The sequence below is a fragment of the Hyla sarda genome, chromosome 1, assembly GCF_029499605.1.
Source record: "Hyla sarda isolate aHylSar1 chromosome 1, aHylSar1.hap1, whole genome shotgun sequence".
NCBI lineage: Eukaryota > Metazoa > Chordata > Amphibia > Anura > Hylidae > Hyla > Hyla sarda.
Window position 1 is genome coordinate 189,649,003 of NC_079189.1, and position 22,529 is coordinate 189,671,531.

General features: G+C 42.2%; 1 protein-coding gene across 1 annotated transcript in view; it reads right to left on the bottom strand.

Annotated features, from left to right (window-relative positions):
• Nucleotides 1–1,761: 1,761 nt before the first annotated feature.
• The window catches only part of ARHGEF38 (Rho guanine nucleotide exchange factor 38), a 118,542-nt gene continuing 97,774 nt past the window's right edge, over nucleotides 1,762–22,529 (bottom strand). The window contains exons 11-14 of the mRNA XM_056566133.1: nucleotides 14,938–15,075; nucleotides 12,877–13,075; nucleotides 6,465–6,727; nucleotides 1,762–5,080 (exon numbers count right to left, since the gene is read on the bottom strand). Of these exons, the coding sequence (XP_056422108.1) occupies nucleotides 4,895–5,080; nucleotides 6,465–6,727; nucleotides 12,877–13,075; nucleotides 14,938–15,075 (786 nt within the window). The 3' untranslated portion in view covers nucleotides 1,762–4,894. The remainder of the gene's footprint in view (nucleotides 5,081–6,464; nucleotides 6,728–12,876; nucleotides 13,076–14,937; nucleotides 15,076–22,529) is intronic.

Below are 22,529 nucleotides of genomic sequence, written 5' to 3' on the forward strand. Positions count from 1 at the left end.
TTACATGGGATGCCTCAATTGATCACACACCTTTTTACATGGGATGCCTCAATTGATCACACACCTTTTTACATGGGATGCCTCAGTTGATCACACACCTTTTTACATGGGATGCCTCAATTGATTACACACCTTTTTACATGGGATGCCTCAATTGATCACACACCTTTTTACATGGGATGCCTCAATTGATCACACACCTTTTTACATGGGATGCCTCAATTGATCACACACCTTTTTACATGGGATGCCTCAATTGATCACATACCTTTTTACATGGGATGCCTCAATTGATCACACACCTTTTTACATGGGATGCCTCAATTGATCACACACCTTTTTACATGGGATGCCTCAATTGATCACACACCTTTTTACACTTTCTAGATACACCTCTCCATCCTGAGATATAAGGGTTTATAGTTTGTCTGACAATTTAGGAAATCAGTCAGATGGGAGTGACCTTCATTTTAATAAAGGGATTGCATATTAGTCAGGAGGTCTGAATGTTGTACATTGAGGGGCATGTATGCTTAATACACACCCCCTGACTATATAATCCCGCGCATCACCTGATATCCACCATCTGACTGATTCCCTGACTTGTCAGACAAACTATAAACCCTAAGAAACAGGACAGTGTATCAAAAACTATCAAAAGGTGTGCGATCAGGGCACCCTAAACTATGTATTGACAGTAAAACTAACATTTTTGTGGGTTGGCCATAGGTCCTCTTTATCAGATCTGTCACCCATTGGCTATAATTGCCTCAGTTTAACAAATACATCATGAAAAGTTATTGAGAAGCTTATGACGTTTCTGTTAAATGGATGCCCGTGATGCATGTCACCCATATACTACTATGTAATATGTTTATTGGATGTTAATAGAATATCCTACTACACTCTGCTATCCCATCATTCCCTGTGGTATATCAACGTATACTAGTCAGACAGAGGCCAAAAAAACAGTCTTTTGGCCTTGGTCGGACAATGGAAACATTGGACATTGGGAAAAGGTGATGTGAACCCAGTCTAATATTACAAACTATATTATGGTCTAAAGTAACCATAATACGCCCTCTTATAACTCATTTGGAATCAGTAGAGCATAATTTCATGAAAGTCCTTTTACCATCTCTGCACATGGTATTACAGTGGGTTATATGTTATGATATTATAATCCACAATAGACATATTTATAGCATGACATGTCTTTAACAGACACTTTACGAGTGAGGTTGGAAAATACTGTACTGTCCAGCTCATAATATCACATCTGTAGATAACACTGCTCTAATATGTAACACCGAGCACAACACTATACATAAAATGGCTTCTAGTTTCATTTAATAGTTCGTTTGGATTTAGTTTGCTGTAGGGCAGCCTTAGGATGCATTCACACCACGTTTTGTTGTTACGGTGACCAGATCTGGCAAGGAAATATACAAACCAGGCCCTCCCGTATCCCGGCCGGACCCAGCCCACATCTCATTCAATTGAAAGAGACGACCAGAGTCAGATAGTGACTCTGGTCGGCTCATTTTTGCCCTGCATACGGTTTTCTGGCCCGACTAAAAACTGTAGCATACCACGGTTTTCAGTCCAGTCAGAAAACCGGATTCGGGGCAAAAATGAGCCGACCAGAGTCACTATGTGACTCTTTCAAATAAATGAGATGCGGGCTGGGATACGGGAGGACCCAGTTTGCACATTTCCCAGCCGGATCCGATCACTGTAACAACAAAACGTGGTGTGAATTCAGCCTTAGGCACAGATTTTGCACCAGATTTGTTTTTTAATGATGTAAGTCTTGTTTAGACTTCTCCTCTAGGTACAGGCCCCTTTCCATTCCTGGGAAATAAAGATAGGAGAAGGGCTGAGGCTTGTAGAAGTAACGAAGGATGGCTGCAACATGTAAGAGCATTTTATCAGGAGTAGAAGCCAACCCAAGTGCTGTCAGAATCTTGATTCAGTGTTATTGGTTACTGGCTTGAGACATGACCTTATAAGTGATGGATAAGAATTTTACTGCTCCCCTGGTAAACCAAGTATACAATAGGAAAGTGGCCTTGATAGTAAGAATGTGAACTCTGCGTACAGTTCCCTTCTGTTAACCCATTCTCAGGATGCTTCCCTCCTTCAAAGAATGGTAGTATAAGAAGGAATGTATATACTGTGTTCGTCTGTAGCATTTTGGTCTGCATTTTGTTCTATATTTTTAGCTCAAACCAGGAGTGAAGGCAAAACAGAGAGAGACTATAATAAAAGGTTTGCGCCTTCCTAAACCCAACCCTAGGATGAAACTCTTGCCATATTTTTATAGTTAAAGGGGTATTTTGAGTTGTAAAAAAAAAATGTGCTGTACTGTTGGAAACCACATAGAACATAAACTTAACACCCTTATTCTGGCCACCACCTTTCTCCCATAGCCAGTCCTGCTGCACAGTGATTCTTGTGTTTGGAGTTGGTGCATTTATTGATCACTCAGCTAATCAGTGGCCATGTTGGTGTCCTGCCTCTGATTGGGGGGGGTGCACCAACCCCAACCACAAGAAGTGCTTTGTGACAGGACTGGCTCTGAGAGAACAGCAGTGGTAGGAATAAGGAAGGTAAGTACACTTTTTACCAGCACTTTTTTGGATGGAGGTATTAATGTCATGTAACCAACCATGACTATAACTCCTTTATTTTGGTCTCTCAAATTCAACTTTTTGTGGTGCTCTGGTCATTATAGATCCTTAACACAACATGAAATAATATGGCGGAATCTTACTGGGCTGTATACTGGACTTCCTGTTCTGCAGATATTGGCTAAAGCTTTACCTCACGATCCTCTTGCCCTTCTAACCCCCAGTCACTCTGAATAATGGTAATACTGAGATGAGAGTTCTCAGAATTTTAAGGTAACAAGTAGTACCCTAAAATGAATTAAAAGATCGGTCACCATTTTACTTGTCTGGAGTTTCACTTTACAACGTCATCTCACGCTTAGGAAGTGAATCTGAATGAGGTGCAATGCCAGGTACATTCTATCGACAAAATTGGTTATGGACATGGACAAACATGGACATGATATGTTACGTCTTCTGTACTTTACAAACAGTAGAACTTTTATGCAGCTTGTATTTTCCTTTTAACTTATTTTGATGTAATTGCACAATAAAAGTTATCCAAGATTTAATCAATAATATAAATAGCAAATTACCTCTAAAAAATCCTAAAATATATCTGAAACAGCAGCATTACTTCATGTGACATTCTGAAATGTCTAGAAAGTACAATGATTCCCTCCTACAATCCTGGCTACTCCAATGTAGTTTTGGTATCACATGAGCACTGTCTAAAATTCAAAAATAGGATCTCCTAATCCCAATAAGAAACACTAGGGCTTATTTCTGGACCCTCACCCCTGCAACACATTGGGCAAACCCAACATCAGGTCATCTCATTCAATAATACTAAACTTTTGTCACTTCAAGTTAAGTTTAGGAAAAGCTCATATATAAGGCACTAAATATGTCAGATTTGTTTATCAGGCACCCAGTGGTAATGGTTAAATTCTCCAACTGTGCCACCACAGGAGAAATATTGGATTACATGGTGCCAATTAAATTGAATGGGTTCTCCTTGTTATACACAGGCATGCCCGATCCTCTAAAGCATAAAAACCATGGGGGAAGTCTTTAAGACTGTCTGTAGATTGACTTCTTGTAGACATATTCACTATTCTGGTTTGGGGTACATAAAGGGGTATTCTGGGCAAAATGTTTTATCCCCTATCCAAAGGATAGGGGATAAGATGTCTGATCGTGGGGGGCACGCTGCTGAGACCCCTGCGATCTCCCTGCCGCTGAATCTCCAGTTTCGGAAACCTCCGGGTTTCCGGGACTGGGGACGTGACGTCACGCCCCCTCCATTCATGTCTATGGGAGGATGTGTGACGGCCAAACTGCAGGCAGCAAAATCATTACACACTATCATTTAGGGTATGTTCACACTACAGAGTGTGAACGGAATCTCCTCTCACAGAATACAGCGAGCGGTGATTCAGACTGGCAGCCGGCGGCGGTAGAACAGCGTGGCACTGCGCCGTCACCATTGACGGATATGCAGTGCTCGCAGACTTCTGCGCAAAGAATGAACATGTTTTTTCTTTGCGCGGAACAATTTCAACGGCGGAGTTGTCCGCCGCTGAAATTCCGCAATGTGAGCAGATCTCGCGGAAGACCCATTCACACTGATGGTATTGTTCACTGTGCGGACTTTTACTCGCGGAATTCCGCGGGGATTCCGCAGTGTGAACATACCCTTACTCTGAAAAGCTTGTGCATTTTAGTAAAATCATAGTTTACATATGCAGAATTAGTCACAAGGGTCGGTCCCGGCGGCTGCTTTCCACCATGCAAGCAGTGAGTGACACGTCCCTATCTGTGTATAGTATATCCATGTATAGGGCAGAGGGCTGCCGCCAGGACCCGCCCCAATGACCACATTGAAATGCTCACGTGTTTCAGAGTAAATCGTAGTGTGTCTTGAACGCGTTGCCTGCACCAGTTTTATTCTGCCAGCAGTTTGGGCAGCACAAAACTGGTGACATGTTCCCTTTAAGTTCAGTTCAATGATCATACTTCATACACTTTGCGCTATTTTAGTATCATACACCATATTACACTGTTATTATAGACATCATACATATAAGTGCTTTAAACCAGAACTATTTTTGCTCTGTAGCGATTACAATCAGTTTAACCTGTCAGTGGGCACATTGACTTCAGGTACCGTGTCACATTATTTTGGTCATACTTTGAAACCTTAAACACAGGAAATAGATCCTTCACATTGGATAGGATTCTTAAGAGCAAAACGAATATTATCCTATGAGAGAACACGTCTATGCGTATGTCATCTTCCCAAGATAATTTGCCGGCACATAACCTCTTTGGCCATATGCTTCTCCAAGCCACCACTCCTTATTTCCACTTAGGTCACAGAACTTAATGATTCTGACTCTCTGATGCTCTTCAAGGGTGAGTTCCTGTTTACTCCGCGCTTCAAAAGCATAAACAGCATAAAAAATCTGAAATGCACACAAACGATAAAGATAACATTACAAAAACTGTCAAATAAAATTGACTATAACTTTTACATGACAATTTGCACTAATGACATGCACAGCACATACAAGAACATGCTGCAGAACTTAGCTGCAGGGAAATTGACCTGTGGTGGATATCTTAAGGTGGAATTTGCTTTTAACAGATTTTGCTATGGATTTAGGCTTTAGGATTTAAGTTTCCACTTGATTTTTTTCTGACAGTGTTTGGAATGCTTCCACTGCAGTTTTTGAGCCAAAGTCAGAAGTGGATCCATAAGGGAGGAGAAGTGTTAGGCCATGTTCACACTACGTAATTCTCGCGGAATTCCACGAGCGGAACTCCGCAAGTGGAATTCCGCGGTGTGAACTTAACATTAGTGTGAGCGGGTCTCCGCGAGACCCGTTCACACTGCGGAATCTCCGCGGTGGACAATTCCGCCGCTGAAATTGTTCCGCGCAAAGAAAGAACATGTTCATTCTTTGTGCGGATTCCGCGAGCACTGCATAGTCATCAATGGTGACGGCTCAGTGCCCCGCGGTCCTAGCGCCGAAGTATCAATGGCGGCGGCCACCAGGCAGAATCTCCGCTCGCTCAAAAACTGCAGTGGCAGCATTCCAAAAACTGCCAGAAAAAAAAACAAGTGGAAACTTAGCCTTATGGTGTAATCTCCTGCAGAATTGGGACAGAAAAATTTGTGAGACATGTCAAAAGTTTAGATCACTCCTGAGACCTGCTGCGATCTAAAGTGAAGTGCTCGGCAGCATGCTTCATTAGCTGGCCGGTGCTCCGTCTGGCTCAATCTATTAGGACCCATGCACACTGAGTAAACTCTGCACAGAAATTTTAAAAGGAAATTCGTAGATGGATCCCAACAGCCTTCCATTATTTCCAATGAGATTCTGCTGCTCTGTTTACACATTAAAAGTTCTGTAGCCAAACTTCTAATGCCGATCTGAATCTGATGCGGAACATGTAAATTATTTTGGTAGAAATCACCCAAAAAGCCCATTGGTCAATAAGACTTTATCCTTCGCTTATTTTATTGCATTGCAGATGTGGGAATTCAGCGAAGAAAAGGGAGTATGGGTCCTAAGAGTCTATGCAAATGAGTCAGCTTTGATTGACAGCTAGGGAGTAAAGCGCACACTGCTGCGGACTTCACCAGGCTGCAACTTATGATTGCAGTGGGTCTCAGCACTGGAACCCGGTGTGATCAAAACTTTTGACATGTCGGGACAATATGTCAATTTTATATTTTCAAATTACTTTCAATTATATAATCTTTTGTTCTATAATACATATTCTTCTAAAACAACTAAAAATAAGATGTCTGTGCCATATTTGTGGCTAAATAGGGATACTTACATGACCATTATCGGCATCTTGGTAGACTTCTGTATCTAATTCGTTTATCTCTTGTTTTTCATCATCTCCATTGGAGGATGGGCTGCTATCTCCCGCACTACCCTGTGATGCATGACTGTTTCTGTCACGAGACGGTCGGGATGAGACAAACAGACTTAGGTCATCAAAATCGTCTTCACAGAAAGCACTGTCCGATGAATCTTTCTGTTGCCGTCCTGGGTTATAGGGTTTTAGGAAGGAGGAGTAGACATAGCCTTGTAGAACTGTAAAAGGAAATAATGGTAAACATATAGTATACATAGCAGTGCAGTTACCATTTTCACTCCATAATTCATGGATTGTGATATGTTATTACAGTGAACACGGCATAAGCACTACAGATTAAATATTCAGTATTTGGACCCATAGCACACTAGATTACAATTTAACCAGATTTTTTGTGCTTGGCCTGCTGCAAGTCCACTGCAATATATTTTACCATACCTTTTTTGCCAGCCTCTCTATTTATTCAGTCCATTAAAGGGGTACTCCCCTGGAAAACATTTTTTTTATAAATCAACTGGTGCCAGAAAGTTAAACAGATTCCAGTAATTATCTGCTGCTATATACTCCGCAGGAAGTTCTTTTCTTTTTGAATTTCCTTTCTGTCTGACTACAGTGCTTTCTGCTGACACCTCTGTCCATTTTAGGAACTGACTGGAGCAAGATAGGCTTACTATGAGGATTTGCTCCTGCTCTGGATAGTTCCTGACATAGACAGAGGTGTCAGCAGAAAGCACTGTGGCCAGACAGAAAGGAAATTCAAAAAGAAAAGATCTTCATGTGGAACATATAGCAGCTGATAAGTAGTGGAAGGATTAAGATTTTTAAATAGAAGTAATTTACAAATCTGTTTAACTTTCTGGCACCAGTTGATTTAAAAATTATTTTTTTTTTCCAGGGGAGTACCCTTTTAAAGTGGGTGGGCCTGCAGTGAGTATTCCACAGTATACATCAACATACATTTTTGCCAGCATCCGGATGTATACTAGCAAAGTTCAGTCTGAAAGTGAGGTGAACCTAGTGGGATTTCCTGGAAGATTTTGTTTACATGCCAGCACCAGTGAAGTGCTGTAATGGCACATGCAGGGCCGGTTTTAGACTGTGTGGCCCTGGGCAAAAATAAAAATGGGGCCCATGACAAAGATCACCATGTTGAATTGTGTTGCATCTCAGCTGAAGGCCATAACCCAAATGCATTATAGGGTCCAAATCTAAGCTATATAGGGGAATATTTATGAAAACCTGTGCAACAAATCAGTGGTGGAGTTGCCTTTTTAAAAATGAGAGTATCATCCTCTACATAGGCTTTCATAAATCTCCCCCATAGTGAAAACTTTTTGTTTAAAGCGCAACTGTCACATAAAAATAGTTGGCACAGCACAAGCCGATCACTGGTATACTGCAGCCATACATTTGTTTTGGCTCTCCTTGTAGTCAGGGATCTGCAATCTCTTTTCCGACATCTCAGCACCGCCCCAGCACCGCTTACTGACTGAGAAAGAAACAGAGCCGCGTGCTAGTCAGGCTGGGGCAGTGCGGTGATGCCAGAGACGAGAGATTTGGCAGCCCACGGCATTGTAGATCCCTGGCCACTCCTCTCTGACTTTTGACAACTGTGGGTAAAAGTAATTTTTACAGCATAGAAGACACAAAGTGCCAAAACAGAGAGATGGCTGCAGTATACCAGTGATCAGCTCGTAGGCCGCAGTATACCAGTGATCAGCTCGTATGCCACAGTATACCAGTGATCAGCTCGTAGGCCGGTATACCTGTGATTTGCTTGTAGGCTGCAGTATACCAGTGATCAGCTCGTAGGCCGCAGTATACTAGTGATCAGCTCGTAGGCTGCAGTATACCAGTGATCAGCTCGTAGGCCGCAGTATACCAGTGATCAGCTCGTAGGCTGCAGTATACTAGTGATCAGCTCGTAGGCTGCATTATACCAGTGACCAGCTCGTAGGCCACAGTATACCAGTGATCAGCTCGTAGGCGGCAGTATACCAGTGATCAGCTCGTAGGCCACAGTATACCAGTGATCAGCTCGTAGGCTGCAGTATACCAGTGATCAGCTCGTAGGCCACAGTATACCAGTGATCAGCTCGTAGGCTGCAGTATACCAGTGATCAGCTCGTAGGCTGCAGTATACCAGTGATCAGCTCGTAGGCCGCAGTATACCAGTGATCAGGTCGTAGGCTGCAGTATACCAGTGATCAGCTCGTAGGCCGCAGTATACCAGTGATCAGCTCGTAGGCCGCAGTATACCAGTGATCAGCTCGTAGGCCGCAGTATACCAGTGATCAGCTCATAGGCCGCAGTATACCAGTGATCAGCTCGTAGGCCGGTATACCTGTGATTTGCTTGTAGGCTGCAGTATACCAGTGATCAGCTTGTAGGCTGCAGTATACTAGCGATCAGCTCGTATGCTGCATTATACCAGTGATCAGCTCGTAGGCTGCATTATACCAGTAATCAGCTCGTAGGCCGCAGCATACCAGTGATCAGCCCGTAGGCCGCAGTATACCAGTGATCAGGTCGTAGGTTGCAGTATACCAGTGATCAGCTCGTAGGCTGCAGTATATCAGTGATCAGCTCGTAGGCTGCAGTATACCAGTGATCAGCTCATAGGCCGCAGTATACCAGTGATCAGCTCATAGGCCGCAGTATACCAGTGATCAGCTCGTAGGATGAGGTATATCAGTGATCAGCTCGTAGGCTGCAGTATACCAGTGATCAGCTCGTAGGCTGAAGTATACCAGTGATCAGCTCATAGGCTGTGCTGATGGTTATGGACTTATTTTTATGCAACAGTTGCTCTTTAACCATAAAATAAAAATAAATCAGACCCTAAAACACTCCTGTATTGTGGCCATGTTAGAGCAGCTCTCACCTGATCAGAAGCAGTCACAGCATACAGGACTATTAACTCTAGTGACCACAGGGGGAGTCTTCTTTGATTGTATATGTTCTCTTTCCCATCCAGCCCAGGCAAATATGATGATGTCTCCTGATAACTAAAGACTATACCAAGACATCTGTGGCCCCTTCTGCAGTCTACCCAAAACTCTATAGTAACACAACCCCCATCCTTTACACAGACAACCTGCTTTGCTTGCTGCTGCCCCATTACCATGTCTACAGCATACCTAGGGGACAGTGTAAAAATCTAATCGGTAGGATCCGTCCACTGGAACCCCTGGGTGATTAAAGCAACAGCACATGAACCCATGTCACTCCATTCATTCTCTATGGGGTCTCCATACATGTGAGTGCAGCAATCAGCAATGTTTATTAGTCCCATAGAGAACAAATGGAGCTGCAGGTGATCATGTGCTGCTGCTCCATTCATTTGGGGGACAAGGGACCTCTCTCCTTATGATCGGTGGTGGTCCCAGGGGTCAGGTCTCACTGATCAGATATTCTGTGTATTGGTGATGATCTTTGGTGTACAGACCCCAGACTGGACCAAAAGACCCTCCCCCTTCCACACATTGCTCCCCATGGCCCTCTCTCATATATACTGTTCTGTATGTCCCCTATCTCCCATATACTGCTCCGTATGTCCCCTATCTCCCATATACTGCTCCGTATATCCCCCCAACTCACATATACTATTCTGTATGACCCCATATTTCACATATATACTGCTCCCTATGACCTCCTATCACATATATACTGCTCCCTATGACCTCCTATCTCACATATACTGTTCTGTATGACCCCGTATTTCACATATATACTGCTCCCTATGACCTCCTATCACATATATACTGCTCCCTATGACCTCCTATCACATATATACTGCTCCCTATGACCTCCTATCTCACATATACTGTTCTGTATGACCCCGTATTTCACATATATACTGCTCCCTATGACCTCCTATCACATATATACTGCTCCCTATGACCTCCTATCTCACATATACTGTTCTGTATGACCCCGTATTTCACATATATACTGCTCCCTATGACCTCCTATCATATTCTGTATATACTGCTCCCTATGACACCTATCACATATTTACTGCTCCCTATGACCCCCTATCACATATACTGCTCCTTATGGCCCCCTTCTCCCATTATACACTGCTTCCTATGCTCCTCATATACTGCTACCTATACCCACATATATTGCTAACTTTACCCCCTATATACAGTTTATATGCCCCTCATCACTTTTACTGGTCTCCCCACCTTCCTCACAGCCCCCTCCCCCCATGCTTTTCCCTATTACCCCCTCCTCCTCTTTGTACACTGTATGGTAAAGGACCTGCGATGGCATCATCAGGAAGGTCCTTTACCATACAGTGTGAGTGTCAATTCTGCTCAGTGGGCTCTCTGAAGCCCAGGCTCCCACAGGGTCACTCTCACATTACTTTAGTCTGCTGAAATTTGCATAAAACCCACAGCATTTTTGCCGCGATTTTGCGCAAATCGTGGTATAATGCAGTAATGTTCCTAGAGTTCAGGGGGCCCTTTTGGACATGGGGGCCCTGGGCAATTGTCCAGGTTGCCCCCCCTAAAACCGGCCCTGGGCACATGGCCGCCACTGGCTTCACCGATGCTGACAATGATTGGTCTCACTAAAGTACTGGACTGAGGGGGATTTATCAGATGAGTAAAATGTTCTTTTGAAAAAAAATATTACATACTTTTGTATTTTTTTACTCTTTAAATACTTATTTAACTTCCCCTGATATGGAATAGACTTTATAGACTTTTTTTTTATATATTTAAATGGGCAGTTAGATACAAAAACTTTTTATATGTTGTACATTTTAGCAAAACAATAATCTTTCTTAATATACTTCATAAGAAAATGTTATTTCCTTTTTATAGAAATCATAAAATCATGGCTTTGTCCAAACTGAAGCACAGGCATGGACAAAGTCCAGTAAGTGAGGGTGGGTCTGATAGGACAGGAGAGAGCACAGAGTAGTCCTATCAGACAGGAGAGAGCACAGAGGAGTCCTATCAGACAGGAGAGAGCACAGAGGAGTGCTATCAGACAGGAGAGAGCACAGAGTAGTCCTATCAGACAGGAGAGAGCACAGAGGAGTCCTATCAGACAGGAGAGAGCACAGAGGAGTACTATCAGACAGGAGAGAGTACAGAGGAGTCCCATCAGACAGGAGAGAGCACAGAGGAGTACTATCAGACAGGAGAGAGCAAAGAGGAGTACTATCAGACACAAGAGAGCACAGAGGAGTGCTAGCCCACCCTCACTTACTGGACTTTGTCCAAGTTGAAGCACAGGCATAGACAAAGTCCAGTAAGTGAGGGTGGGCTAGCACTCCTCTGTGATCTCTTGTGTCTGATAGTACTCCTCTGTGCTCTCTCCTGTCCTATCAGGAGAGAGCACAGAGGAGTGCTATCAGACAGGAGAGAGCACAGAGGAGTCCTATCAGACAGGAGAGAGCACAGAGGAGCGCTATCAGAAAAGAGAGAGCACAGATGAGTACTATTAGACAGGATGAGAGCACAGAGGAGTCCTATCAGACAGGAGAAAGCACAGAGGAGTCCTATCAGACAGGAGAGAGCACAGAGGAGTCCTATCAGACAGGAGAGAGCACAGAGGAGTCCTATCAGACAGGAGAGAGCACAGAGGAGTCCTATCAGACAGGAGAGAGCACAGAGGAGTCTTATCAGACAGGAGAGAGCACAGATGAGTGCTATCAGACAGGAGAGAACACAGTAGAGTACTATCAGACAGGAGAGAGCACAGAGGAGTACTATCAGACAGGAGAGAGCACAGAGGAGTCCTATCAGACAGGAGAGAGCACAGAGGAGTACTATCAGACAGGAGAGAGCACAGAGAAGTACTATCAGACAGGAGAGAGCACAGAGAAGTACTACCAGACAGGAGAGAGCACAGAGGAGTCCTATCAGACAGGAGAGAGCACAGAGGAGTGCTATCAGACAGGAGAGAGCCTGTGCTTCAGCTTGGACAAAGCCATGATTTTATAAGCCATGATTTCTATAAAAAGGAAATAAAATTTTCCTATGAAGTATATTAGAAAGGTTAATGTTTTGCCAAGATGTACAACATATAAAAAGTTTTTGAATCTGACAGTGGCCATTTAAGTATATGCTTTTAATCTGTAAAAACACAGATTGGCAGCACAGCTGCAAATGTGAGGTATAGAAAAACAGTGCCTGCTACGGTATGGATGAGGTGGTAACTTCACAAATAAGGGACATGGCCTCTTAATAAAGGCTGTCATAAAAATAAATATTCAGAGACTGTGTAATGTTCTACATGTACAGTAGGAACCAATTTTCTAGTTGCTTAGTAAGAAGGGAACCACTGTGCTGAAAGAGTGGATTACACAAAAGAAAGTCAATATTTGATTGAGTGCTCTTCTACTTACTTCCTGTGTCCACAAACCACCTGCTAGTACTTCCTAAAGGGTCCTTGTACTCCACAATAGCCACCAGCTCCCCCTCATACAGATCTATATCAAGTTCCTGGGAAGCGTTGCACTTGCGCTTTGCTTGGTAAATTTTATCCGCGCCATAGGTAGACAATAGCTTGCACCTGTGGCTCTCAGTTTGTCGAGGTAGTTCAGGCTTAATGGAAAACAAACAGGGGAGTTATTGACTGAGGGGTTTACGAAAAAAAATTGCTAATGTAAAAAAGAATATTTAATGGTCAGTTTATAAAGTGCTTTATTCTGGCTGAGTGAGAGCTTAAAATAGGGTTAACTGTTCCATTACCAGAAAACAAAGTGAAATGATAAAGACAGGATTTTGTGACATGGTTAGTATACTCTAAAATGTCATGGTAACAGTAAAATATTCCTGAAATTTACAACAAATTGAACTTCAGTAGGCTGGTCACCGCTTGATTTATAACCGCCTAAAATACATATTGAAGTGTTCTACAGTTTATCCAAACTCTACGTAAACTAGAATGGCCCCTGATTTTAAGTAACTTACATGGTGACAAAAAGGCCCAGCTTAGCGCCAGCCTTCCAAAGGTTGTGCCACCTATTTCTAAATAAGAACCCACTAAAGCCAGCGGATAGCAGAGACCTCTGGTGATCAGCTCTTTCTTGCAGGAGAAAGCTGCAGTGGCCACTGCAGGGGAAATGAGGTATTACAAGGTACACTGCCGAATGCATGTCCATGTAATACCCGGTCACATCGCATCCTCCAGAAAAGGAGGCATACTTTGCAGTTGTTCATCTTTCTGGTTACTGGAGAGACCCATATTGATATATTAGGTACCAATGGAAGAACCTTGTGAGAAATGTGAGATAGATGGCCTGCTAAGGATACGTTCTAAAACCGGTGTAATTGACGTTACAGTAATTTTTATCATTACTTTTTTTCTCACCACATTTTCATAGCTCACTTGTGTTGCATAGAAAATATGTTGAATATTTTACATTTTTGCACCATTTTGAAATCCTAAAAAAATCAGGTGGGAAAATACAAATCATAGGTTTTGAGATACAGGTACAGGTTTATGATTCAAGAATGGCTAAAACTGTGTTTGTGGCACTTTATTAGCAATACTGTAGTGGTAATGCGTGCAATTTTGCAGTGTTTTTACAGAAAATTACTAAAATCATGGTAAAAAACGGTAAAAAAAAAAAATTGTATGCACCATCCCAAAGGTAGTGTAAACTTAGTGCCAGTTTTCATGTAAACACAAGTATAAGACTTTTAAAATGTTCTATAATATAGACAAAATCCAACACCACACCCTTTTTTTTTTTTTTGCAAAACTAAAGCGCATTGTGTCAACTTTAGCTTTTTTATGTGCACTCCTTTGAAATGAGGTGTTTTTACACCACTTTTTAGTGTGTTTGGTGCCAAAAAATTGGCACTACGGTCAGGAGAAAGTGATGCAAAAGTCACACTGAAGGGAACCTGTCATAACTTTCATGCTGCCTGAACCACAAGTCATCAGAGTCCCCAGTGACTTCTCCCCGCCCCACCAGCCTTGATTGATAGATCTTACCCTATACCTAAACAAAGAGAAATCGATAGGTAGGGCAGGGAGAAGTCACCAAGGACTTCCCTGATGACGTGGTTCAGGCAGCATGAAAGTGACGACAGGTTCCCTTTCTATGGCTTTAGCACTTTGACGGTGTATACAAGGCAACCATTGAAGAGCCTTGTGGCTTTATGTATTGACCACAGTTTTCCAACAACAAATTGAGGTGGTAAACTTCTTTAACTATAGATGTAGCCTTGCAATGTTCTCAGTGTGGTCAGTGAATATAAATAGAGAACAAAGAGTCCTAACAGTACACAAAAGCGTATTTATATAGGATGCATGATTTTATTATGTCAGTGTTCTTAGTAGTGATACCTTTGTATGACCTTTAGGTGTCACTGCCGCTTTAGCCCTCAATGGAGAAATAGATCAAGCATACAACCATATACAGTACACACTGGGACTGAAGCCAAATATCACTTACCAGTGGAGATAATGTCTTCTTTCTCTCAAAGCTCAGCTTTCTCTCAATAAACGTGCCACTATTATTTTCCTTCATAAAGTTTAGATTGTGAAGCTCGTCCATGATTCGTTGCTGAACTTCATTCACATTGGAGATAAGCTGTGAGTGAACAAGACACGACATGAGTGCAAACACAATGATCCAACATCTGATAGTCCAGAAATTCCAATAGTCCAGTTGTTTTTCCTAGTACAGGACCTTCAATAATATGTAGTTATGGCTCTGTCATCAAATGTTCTAACTGTGCTGTTGAGACTGGAAAAGCTGGGTTTTTTCTGCTTTCACATATTTCATACCTTCCACTTGTTTCCCAAATAATTTGCCACTACCTGTTGCAAAACTACAACTTCCAGCATGTCCAGAAAGCCTTTGGCTGTCCGAGCATGCTGAGAGTTGGAGTTTTACAACAACTGGAGGCACCTGGTTAGGAAATACTGTTCTAGGAAATGTTTATTTAAGCCTGTTTTGGTTGAAATAGTCTCTTTTATTAACTTTAACTTAAAGGGGTGCTCCGATTTTGTAAAACGTATCCCCTGCTCAAATCACTAGTCCACTGCTTCTCCCCCAAGTGCTCCAGCTCCCACTTTCAGAGACGTGCCTGTGCTGAAAAGGCTGAGATGGGGTCCCTTGAATAAGGAATATAAGGAATATGTTTTACAAAACTGGAGTACCATCTATTTTTCTACAAACTGGCTGTTTATAGAAAAATAGATACTGCCAAAATATTTTTCCATTTTTTTTATGGCAGACTTGAAATAAATACCCTTTCTGACAGAAGGGTACTTTTAATAGGATCTGCTGACGCCCCCGGCTCACAGACCAGGCTGATTGACAAGCTAGGAGCCTGCACAGTGGCCTGCTTGTCCTGCCCACGCTTCCTGTATTTTGTCACAGCTGAGACACACAGGAAATAGCTGCAGGTTCAAGACAGTGTTTTTTCACCCCAAAATATACATATTTTTTAATCAATGCAGCAATAGAAAACAGAGATTTCTTTTAAAACCAGCACCACCCCTTTCTTCAGGCTGTGCATGGTATTACAGTTTGGCTCAATTCCCTTCAATGGAACTGAGCTGCAATACCAAACACAACTTGAGGATAGGTGAGGTACTGTTTTTGGAAGAAATCTGATAATTTTTTTCTAATGCTGGAGAGCCCCTTAAAGGGGTACTCCGGCGGAAAATAACTTTTTTCAAATCCACATGCTCCAGAAAGTTAAACAGATTTGTAAATTACTTCTATTAAAAAATCTTAATCCTTCCAGTACTTATCAGCTGCTGTATGCTCCACAGGAAGTTGAGTTGTTCTTTTCTGTCTGACCACAGTGCTCTCTGCTGACACCTCTGTCTATGTCAGGAACTGTCCTGAGTAAGAGCAAATCCCCATAGCAAACCATTCCTGCTCTGGACAGTTCCTGACACGGAGCCAGTTAAAAATCATAACTCTTACAATTTTGCACCAAAAAATCCATATGATGGCTTATTTTTTGCGCCACCAATTCTACTTTGTAATGACGCCAGTCCGGCAAAATGGGAAAAAAATCATTGTGAGACAAAATTCATAAAAAAACGCCATTTTGTAACTTTTGGGGGCTTCCGTTTCTACGTAGTACATTTTTCGGTAAAAATGACACCTTATCTTTATTCTGCAGGTCCATACGATTAAAATTATACCCTACTTATATAGGTTTGATTTTGTCGTACTTCTGGAAAAAATCATAACTACATGCAGGAAAATTTATATGTTTAAAATTGTCATCTTCTGACCCCTATAACTTTTTATTTTTCCGTGTATGGGGCGGTATGAGGGCTCATTTTTTGCGCCGTGATCTGAAGTTTTTAGCGGTACCATTTTTGTATTGATAGGACTTATTGATTATTCATTTTTTCATTATATAAAAAGTGACCAAAAATGCACTATTTTGGACTTTAGAATTTTTTTGCGCGTACGCCATTGACCATGTGGTTTATTTAACGATATATGTTTATAATTTGTGAAGAAAAAGGTCTGTTACCTGCATACCTTGCTCTGGACGAACCTTTTTCTTCATAAGTTCGCATATAGAGCCGAGGGCGGGACTGACACGTCCCTGCGCAGGTGATCCAGTAATTGGCTGGGAGAGTGAGCGGTACTGGGTTTCATATTATAGATTATTGTAACTCGGACATTTCCGCATGCGGCGATACCACATATGTTTATTTTTATTTACAAAGTTTTTTTTTTTTTAAATGGGAAAAGGGGGGTGATTCAAACTTTTATTAGGGAAGGGGTTAAATGATCTTTATTCACTTTTTTTTGCAATGTTATATCCCCATAAGGGGCAATAACACTGCACACACTGATCTTTTACATTGATCAATGGTTTCTCATAGGAAACCATTGATCAATGATTCTGCCTGGATCTCAGGCACTGAGCAGTCATTCGGCGATCGGACACCAGGAGGCAAGGTAAGGGACCCTCCTGCTGTCTCACAGCTGTTCGGGATGCCGCGATTTCACCGCGGACATCCCGAACAGCCCTCTGAGCTAACCGGCAATGATTTACTTTCACTTTAGATGTGGCGTTCAAAGTGGCGTTCAAACATTGAACGCAGCATCTAAAGGGTTAATAGCGCGCGGCACCACGATCAGTGCTGCGCGCTTTTAGCCACGGGTCCTGGCCGGTGTGGCCCTGCGTTATAGAACAGGAGCGGACTCATGACGTACCGGTACGTCATGGGTCCTTAACAGGTTAAAGGGGTACTCCGATGAAAAACTTTTTTTTTAAAATCAACTTGTGCCAGAAAGTTAAACAGATTTGTAAATTACTTCCATTAAAAAAATCTTAATCCTTCCAGTACTTATTAGCGTCTGTATACTACAGAGGAAATTCTTTTATTTTTGGATTTGTTTTCTTTCACGAACACAGTACTCTCTGCTGACACCTCTGTCCAAGTTAGGAACTGTCCAGAGCCGCATATGTTTGCTATGGGGATTTTCTCCTGCTCTGGACAGTTCCTAAAATGGACAGAGATGTCAGCAGAGAGCACTGTGCTCATGACAGAAAAGAAATCCAAAAAGAAAATAATTTCCTCTGTAGTATACAGACTCTAATAAGTACTGGAAGGATTAAGATTTTTTTTTTATAGAAGTAATTTACAAATCTGTTTAACTTTCTGGCACCAGTTGATTAAAAAAAAAAATGTTTTCCATCTGAGTACCCCTTTAAATGTATATGGAGGCAAAATCCATTGTTCTTTGGTAGATATGCTGCCACCAGAGATGTCTAGTAGGTTTCACCCACCCGCTAGGTTCTGAATACATGAATGTTCAGCTAAACAGAGAGTTTTGTGTGTATTGATGAACGTTTTTATTTCACCTTTTCAAGGTGTGTTTAAAGTCATCAGGTTCTTTCAACCTTATTTACTCCAGTGGAAAACTTTTTTTTTAAATCACCTGGTGCCAGAAAGTTAAACAGATTTGTAAATTACTTCTATTAAAAAAAAAATCTTAATCCTTCCAGTACTTATTAGCTGCTGAATACTACAGAGGAAATTCTTTTCTTTTAGGAACACAGAGCTCTTTGCTGATATCATGACCACAGTGCTCTCTGCTGACATCTCTCTCCATTTTAAGAACTGTCCGGAGTAGGAGAAAAATCCCCATAGCAAACATATGCTGCTCAGGAGAGTTCCTAAAATGGACAGAGATGTCAGCACAGAGCCCTGTGCTCGTGATGTCAGCAGAGAGCTCTGGGTTCCAAAAAGAAAAGAATTTCCTCTGTAGTATTCAGCAGCTAATAAGTACTGGAAGGATTAAGATTTTTTAATAGAAGTCATTTACAAATCTGCTTAACTTTCTGGCACCAGTTGATAAAAAAAAAAAATATAAAAAAAAAAAAAAAAAAAAAAAAAAAAATATATATATATATATATATATATATATATATATATATATATATAAGAAAATTTAAGCTATTTTGTATTACTGCCAGTGTGAATATGACACCTTTTGGTAAATGCTATAAAAAAAATAAAATTAAATTAAATAACTCAGGTGAGGGGAAGTGAACTGCTTGTCCTGTCTATGGATGATCTGCGCCACCACCTTTTCTTTCAGTGTTCCCCAACCAGTGTGCCTCCAGCTGTTGCATAACGACAACTCCCAGCATGCCCGGACAGCCTTCGGCTGTCCGGGCATGCTGGGAGTTGTCGTTTTGCAACAGCTGGAGGCACACTGGTTGGGAAACACTGTTTTAACTAGTGCCATGTGTAATACTTTGCATGCAGTTCAAGCTACATACATATTATATATATTTTAGAAAGCTATTCTGCAAGCAGCTCCAAGTCTGTCTCCTGAAAGTGATTTTCGTTTCTGGGATGATGATCTGCTATGAATAAATGTCAAGTAAAATAAAAGGATTCACGCTACACGGACAGAAGATATATGAGCAAGGTGATTGGCTGTGGCTGTGTGGATACAGAGGTGTTTGGAATTCAGCTCAGCTCTGTGGGGATTGAGCAGGATATAAACTGGAAGCTGATAAGCTTGAGGCAACACAGATAAGCTCCTTCTTTTTGTGGCTTATCAGTATACTAAGACCCATGTGACTGCTGATACCCCTTGCATCCTATTGTTTATCTCCCTTGCTAATACAAAGCCACAGAAGGCATTGTTGTGCTAATTATCATTCGCTGCCCAGGTTCTCTGGGCTACAGGGAGTTAATCCAAGCCTGGATCCCGACAGATGTGAACATACTGAAATGCGTTTGAGATGGCCAACGTACTGGAGATGAGAAACACATGCTGGCTCGCTATATTGGTTTATTTCCATTATCGCTGGAAACTCACTCGCAAGGCTTAAAAGTGAGACTCGCCAATGCCAGCATGTAGAAAATCCATTCCGATATTACATTTCCGACCCCACAGTGATGGCGTATAAACATATTTTTAGGATTTGATCCTTTAATGGGAAACTCTTACTCAACTAAACAGGGAGCATAATAGTTTTGCTAGCATTGGTTTAGCAAAAATATCATTTTAAATATTTTTGCCTATTAAGGGTGCGTTCCCACCTGGCGTATACGCAGCGTATTTTACGCTGCAAAAAATTTACGGCAGCAGCACGAAATACGCTGCATATTCCTTGCTCACTATACACACAGGGCTTTCTGGAAGCAGCCCTATGTGTGCAGTGAGTTTTGGAGGCGGAGCCGCGCATCACAGTCACGCCGGTGTGAGGAAGTGCGACCTCGGGCTCTGCCCTCCCCGCTTTAGCTTCGGAAAACTTTGGAGAGCGAAGGGGAGGAGCGGTTCGATTTTTGCATGGGTTCGGAAATCTCACCTCAAACCGGCACACGGCCCCGCCTCCAAAAATCACTACACACATAGGGCTGCCGCCGGAAAGCCCTGTGTGTATAGTGAGCAAGGAATACGCAGCGTATTTCCCACTGCTGCCGTAAATTTTGCTCAGCGTGAAATACGCTATGTATACACCAGGTGGGAACGCACCCTAAAAGTGTAGAGAACAATTGTTTTCCTGGACTAGCATATGCAGAAATAGATGGTAAAGGATTATTTTGTATTTTATTTGGTTGCTCATCAGCTCATGGTACATGCAGACAATCATTGGCCAAAAAGGGTTGGCTGGTGCATATACAGACACATTAAAGGGGTACTCTACTGGAAAACATTAAATCAACTGGTGCCAGAAAGTTAAACAGATTTGTAAATTACTTTTATTTAAAAATCTTAATACTTTCAGTACTTATCAGCTGCTGTATGCTCCAAAGGAAATTCTTTTCTTTTTTGAATTTCCTTTCTGTCTGACCACAGTGCTCTCTGCTGACACCTCTGTCCATTTTAGGAACTGTCCAGAGTAGGAGCAAATGCCCATAGCAAACCTCTCCTGCTCTGGACAGTTCCTAAATGGACAGAGGTGTCAGCAGAGAGCACTGTGGTCAGACAGAAAGGAAATTCAAAAAAGAAAAGGATTTCCTGTGGAGTATCCAGCAGCTAATAAGTACTAGAAGGATTAAGATTTTTAAATGGAAGTAATTTACAAATCTGTTTAACTTTCTGGCACCTGTTGATAAAAAAAAATGTTTTCCAGGGAAGAACCTCTTTAAGCTTTGTCTACACTCTCAACAGGACTGATGAAATTGTAACCCCTGCGCTCTGGCCGGACACGCCGGCCGTAAGCGCTCGTTGCTCATGTCCCCGCTGCCGGCGGGGCTGGGATTCCCATCGCGGGACGCGCCCACATGCGAATCCCAGCCCGTCACTCACCTCCCACCTCTCCTGTCCTCGCAGCCCCGGCGCACGTGCCCCCGCCTCCTAGGGCGCGCACGCGCCGGAGCTCTTACTCTTAAAGGGCCAGTGCTAATTTAATCAAGTGTCTACACCTGCACCCTATCCTTAAATATCAGCTCCTCCCTTGGTTCCCTGACAGAACTTTGGTTGTCTATTGCCACAGTGAAAGTTCTGTGTCTCTGTTACTGTATACCTGTTCCTTGCTACCTTACTACCCTGCACCTGTGTTTCTGCCCTGACCTACTGCCATCTTGCCACATCCTGCCAGTCTCCTTCTGTGCCACGCCACCTCCCAGCTACCTATGTGGACGAGTTGTGCCAGGGGTAGCGACCTGGGTGCCATCATAAGATGTAGAGTATCGGTGCACAGATCCGATACTCTACATCTTATGATCGCAAAAAAGTTGCCACAAACTACTGCTACAATTGCTACAACTGTTGCTATTATCGCCACTATTACTATATTTGGCTACAGTAACTGATATGACTCAAAGGATTTCATAGGCGTTCATTACTGAACTGTGACTCTTTTAATTGGATATCCTTGGACTTAAAGGGGTATTCCAGGCAAAAACTTTTTTTTATATATCAACTGGCTCCGGAAAGTTAAACAGATTTGCAAATTATTTCTATTAAAAAATCTTAATCCTTCCAATAGTTATTAGCTTCTGAAGTTTTCTGTCTAACTGCTCAATGATGATGTCACGTCCCGGGAGCTGTGCATGATGGGAAAATATCCCCATAGGAGCTGCACAGCTCCTGGGACGTGAGTCATCAGAAAGCAGTTAGACAGAAAACAGCAACTCAACTTCAGAAGCTAATAACTATTGGAAGGATTAAGATTTTTTAATAGAAGTAATTTACAAATCTGTTTAACTTTCCGGAGCCAGTTGATATATAAAAAAAAGTTTTGGCCTGGAATACCCCTTTAATGTATTTCTTTTATGTAAAACTAAATAAACTTACCATCTCATTCAGTCCATTTTAGGGGGCGGGACTAGGGCTGCGTTGTTTGCAAGCAGTACTCATATCTGATCTTCCTTTCCATTACTTCTCTAATCAATAACCTCTCTAATCAATAACCTCTCTGATGTGCCATGACATAGTGCTTTACTTTTGATCACAGTGTGGACCCTCTGGAGCACCGTATGGACCTTCTGGAGGAGGAAGACAGGGTCAAGATGCATGCAGTCTCTCTCACTCCTGCATTATACTAGCTAAACCCCTCCCCCACATGTTTTGTACGATTGCAAGGCCTAGTG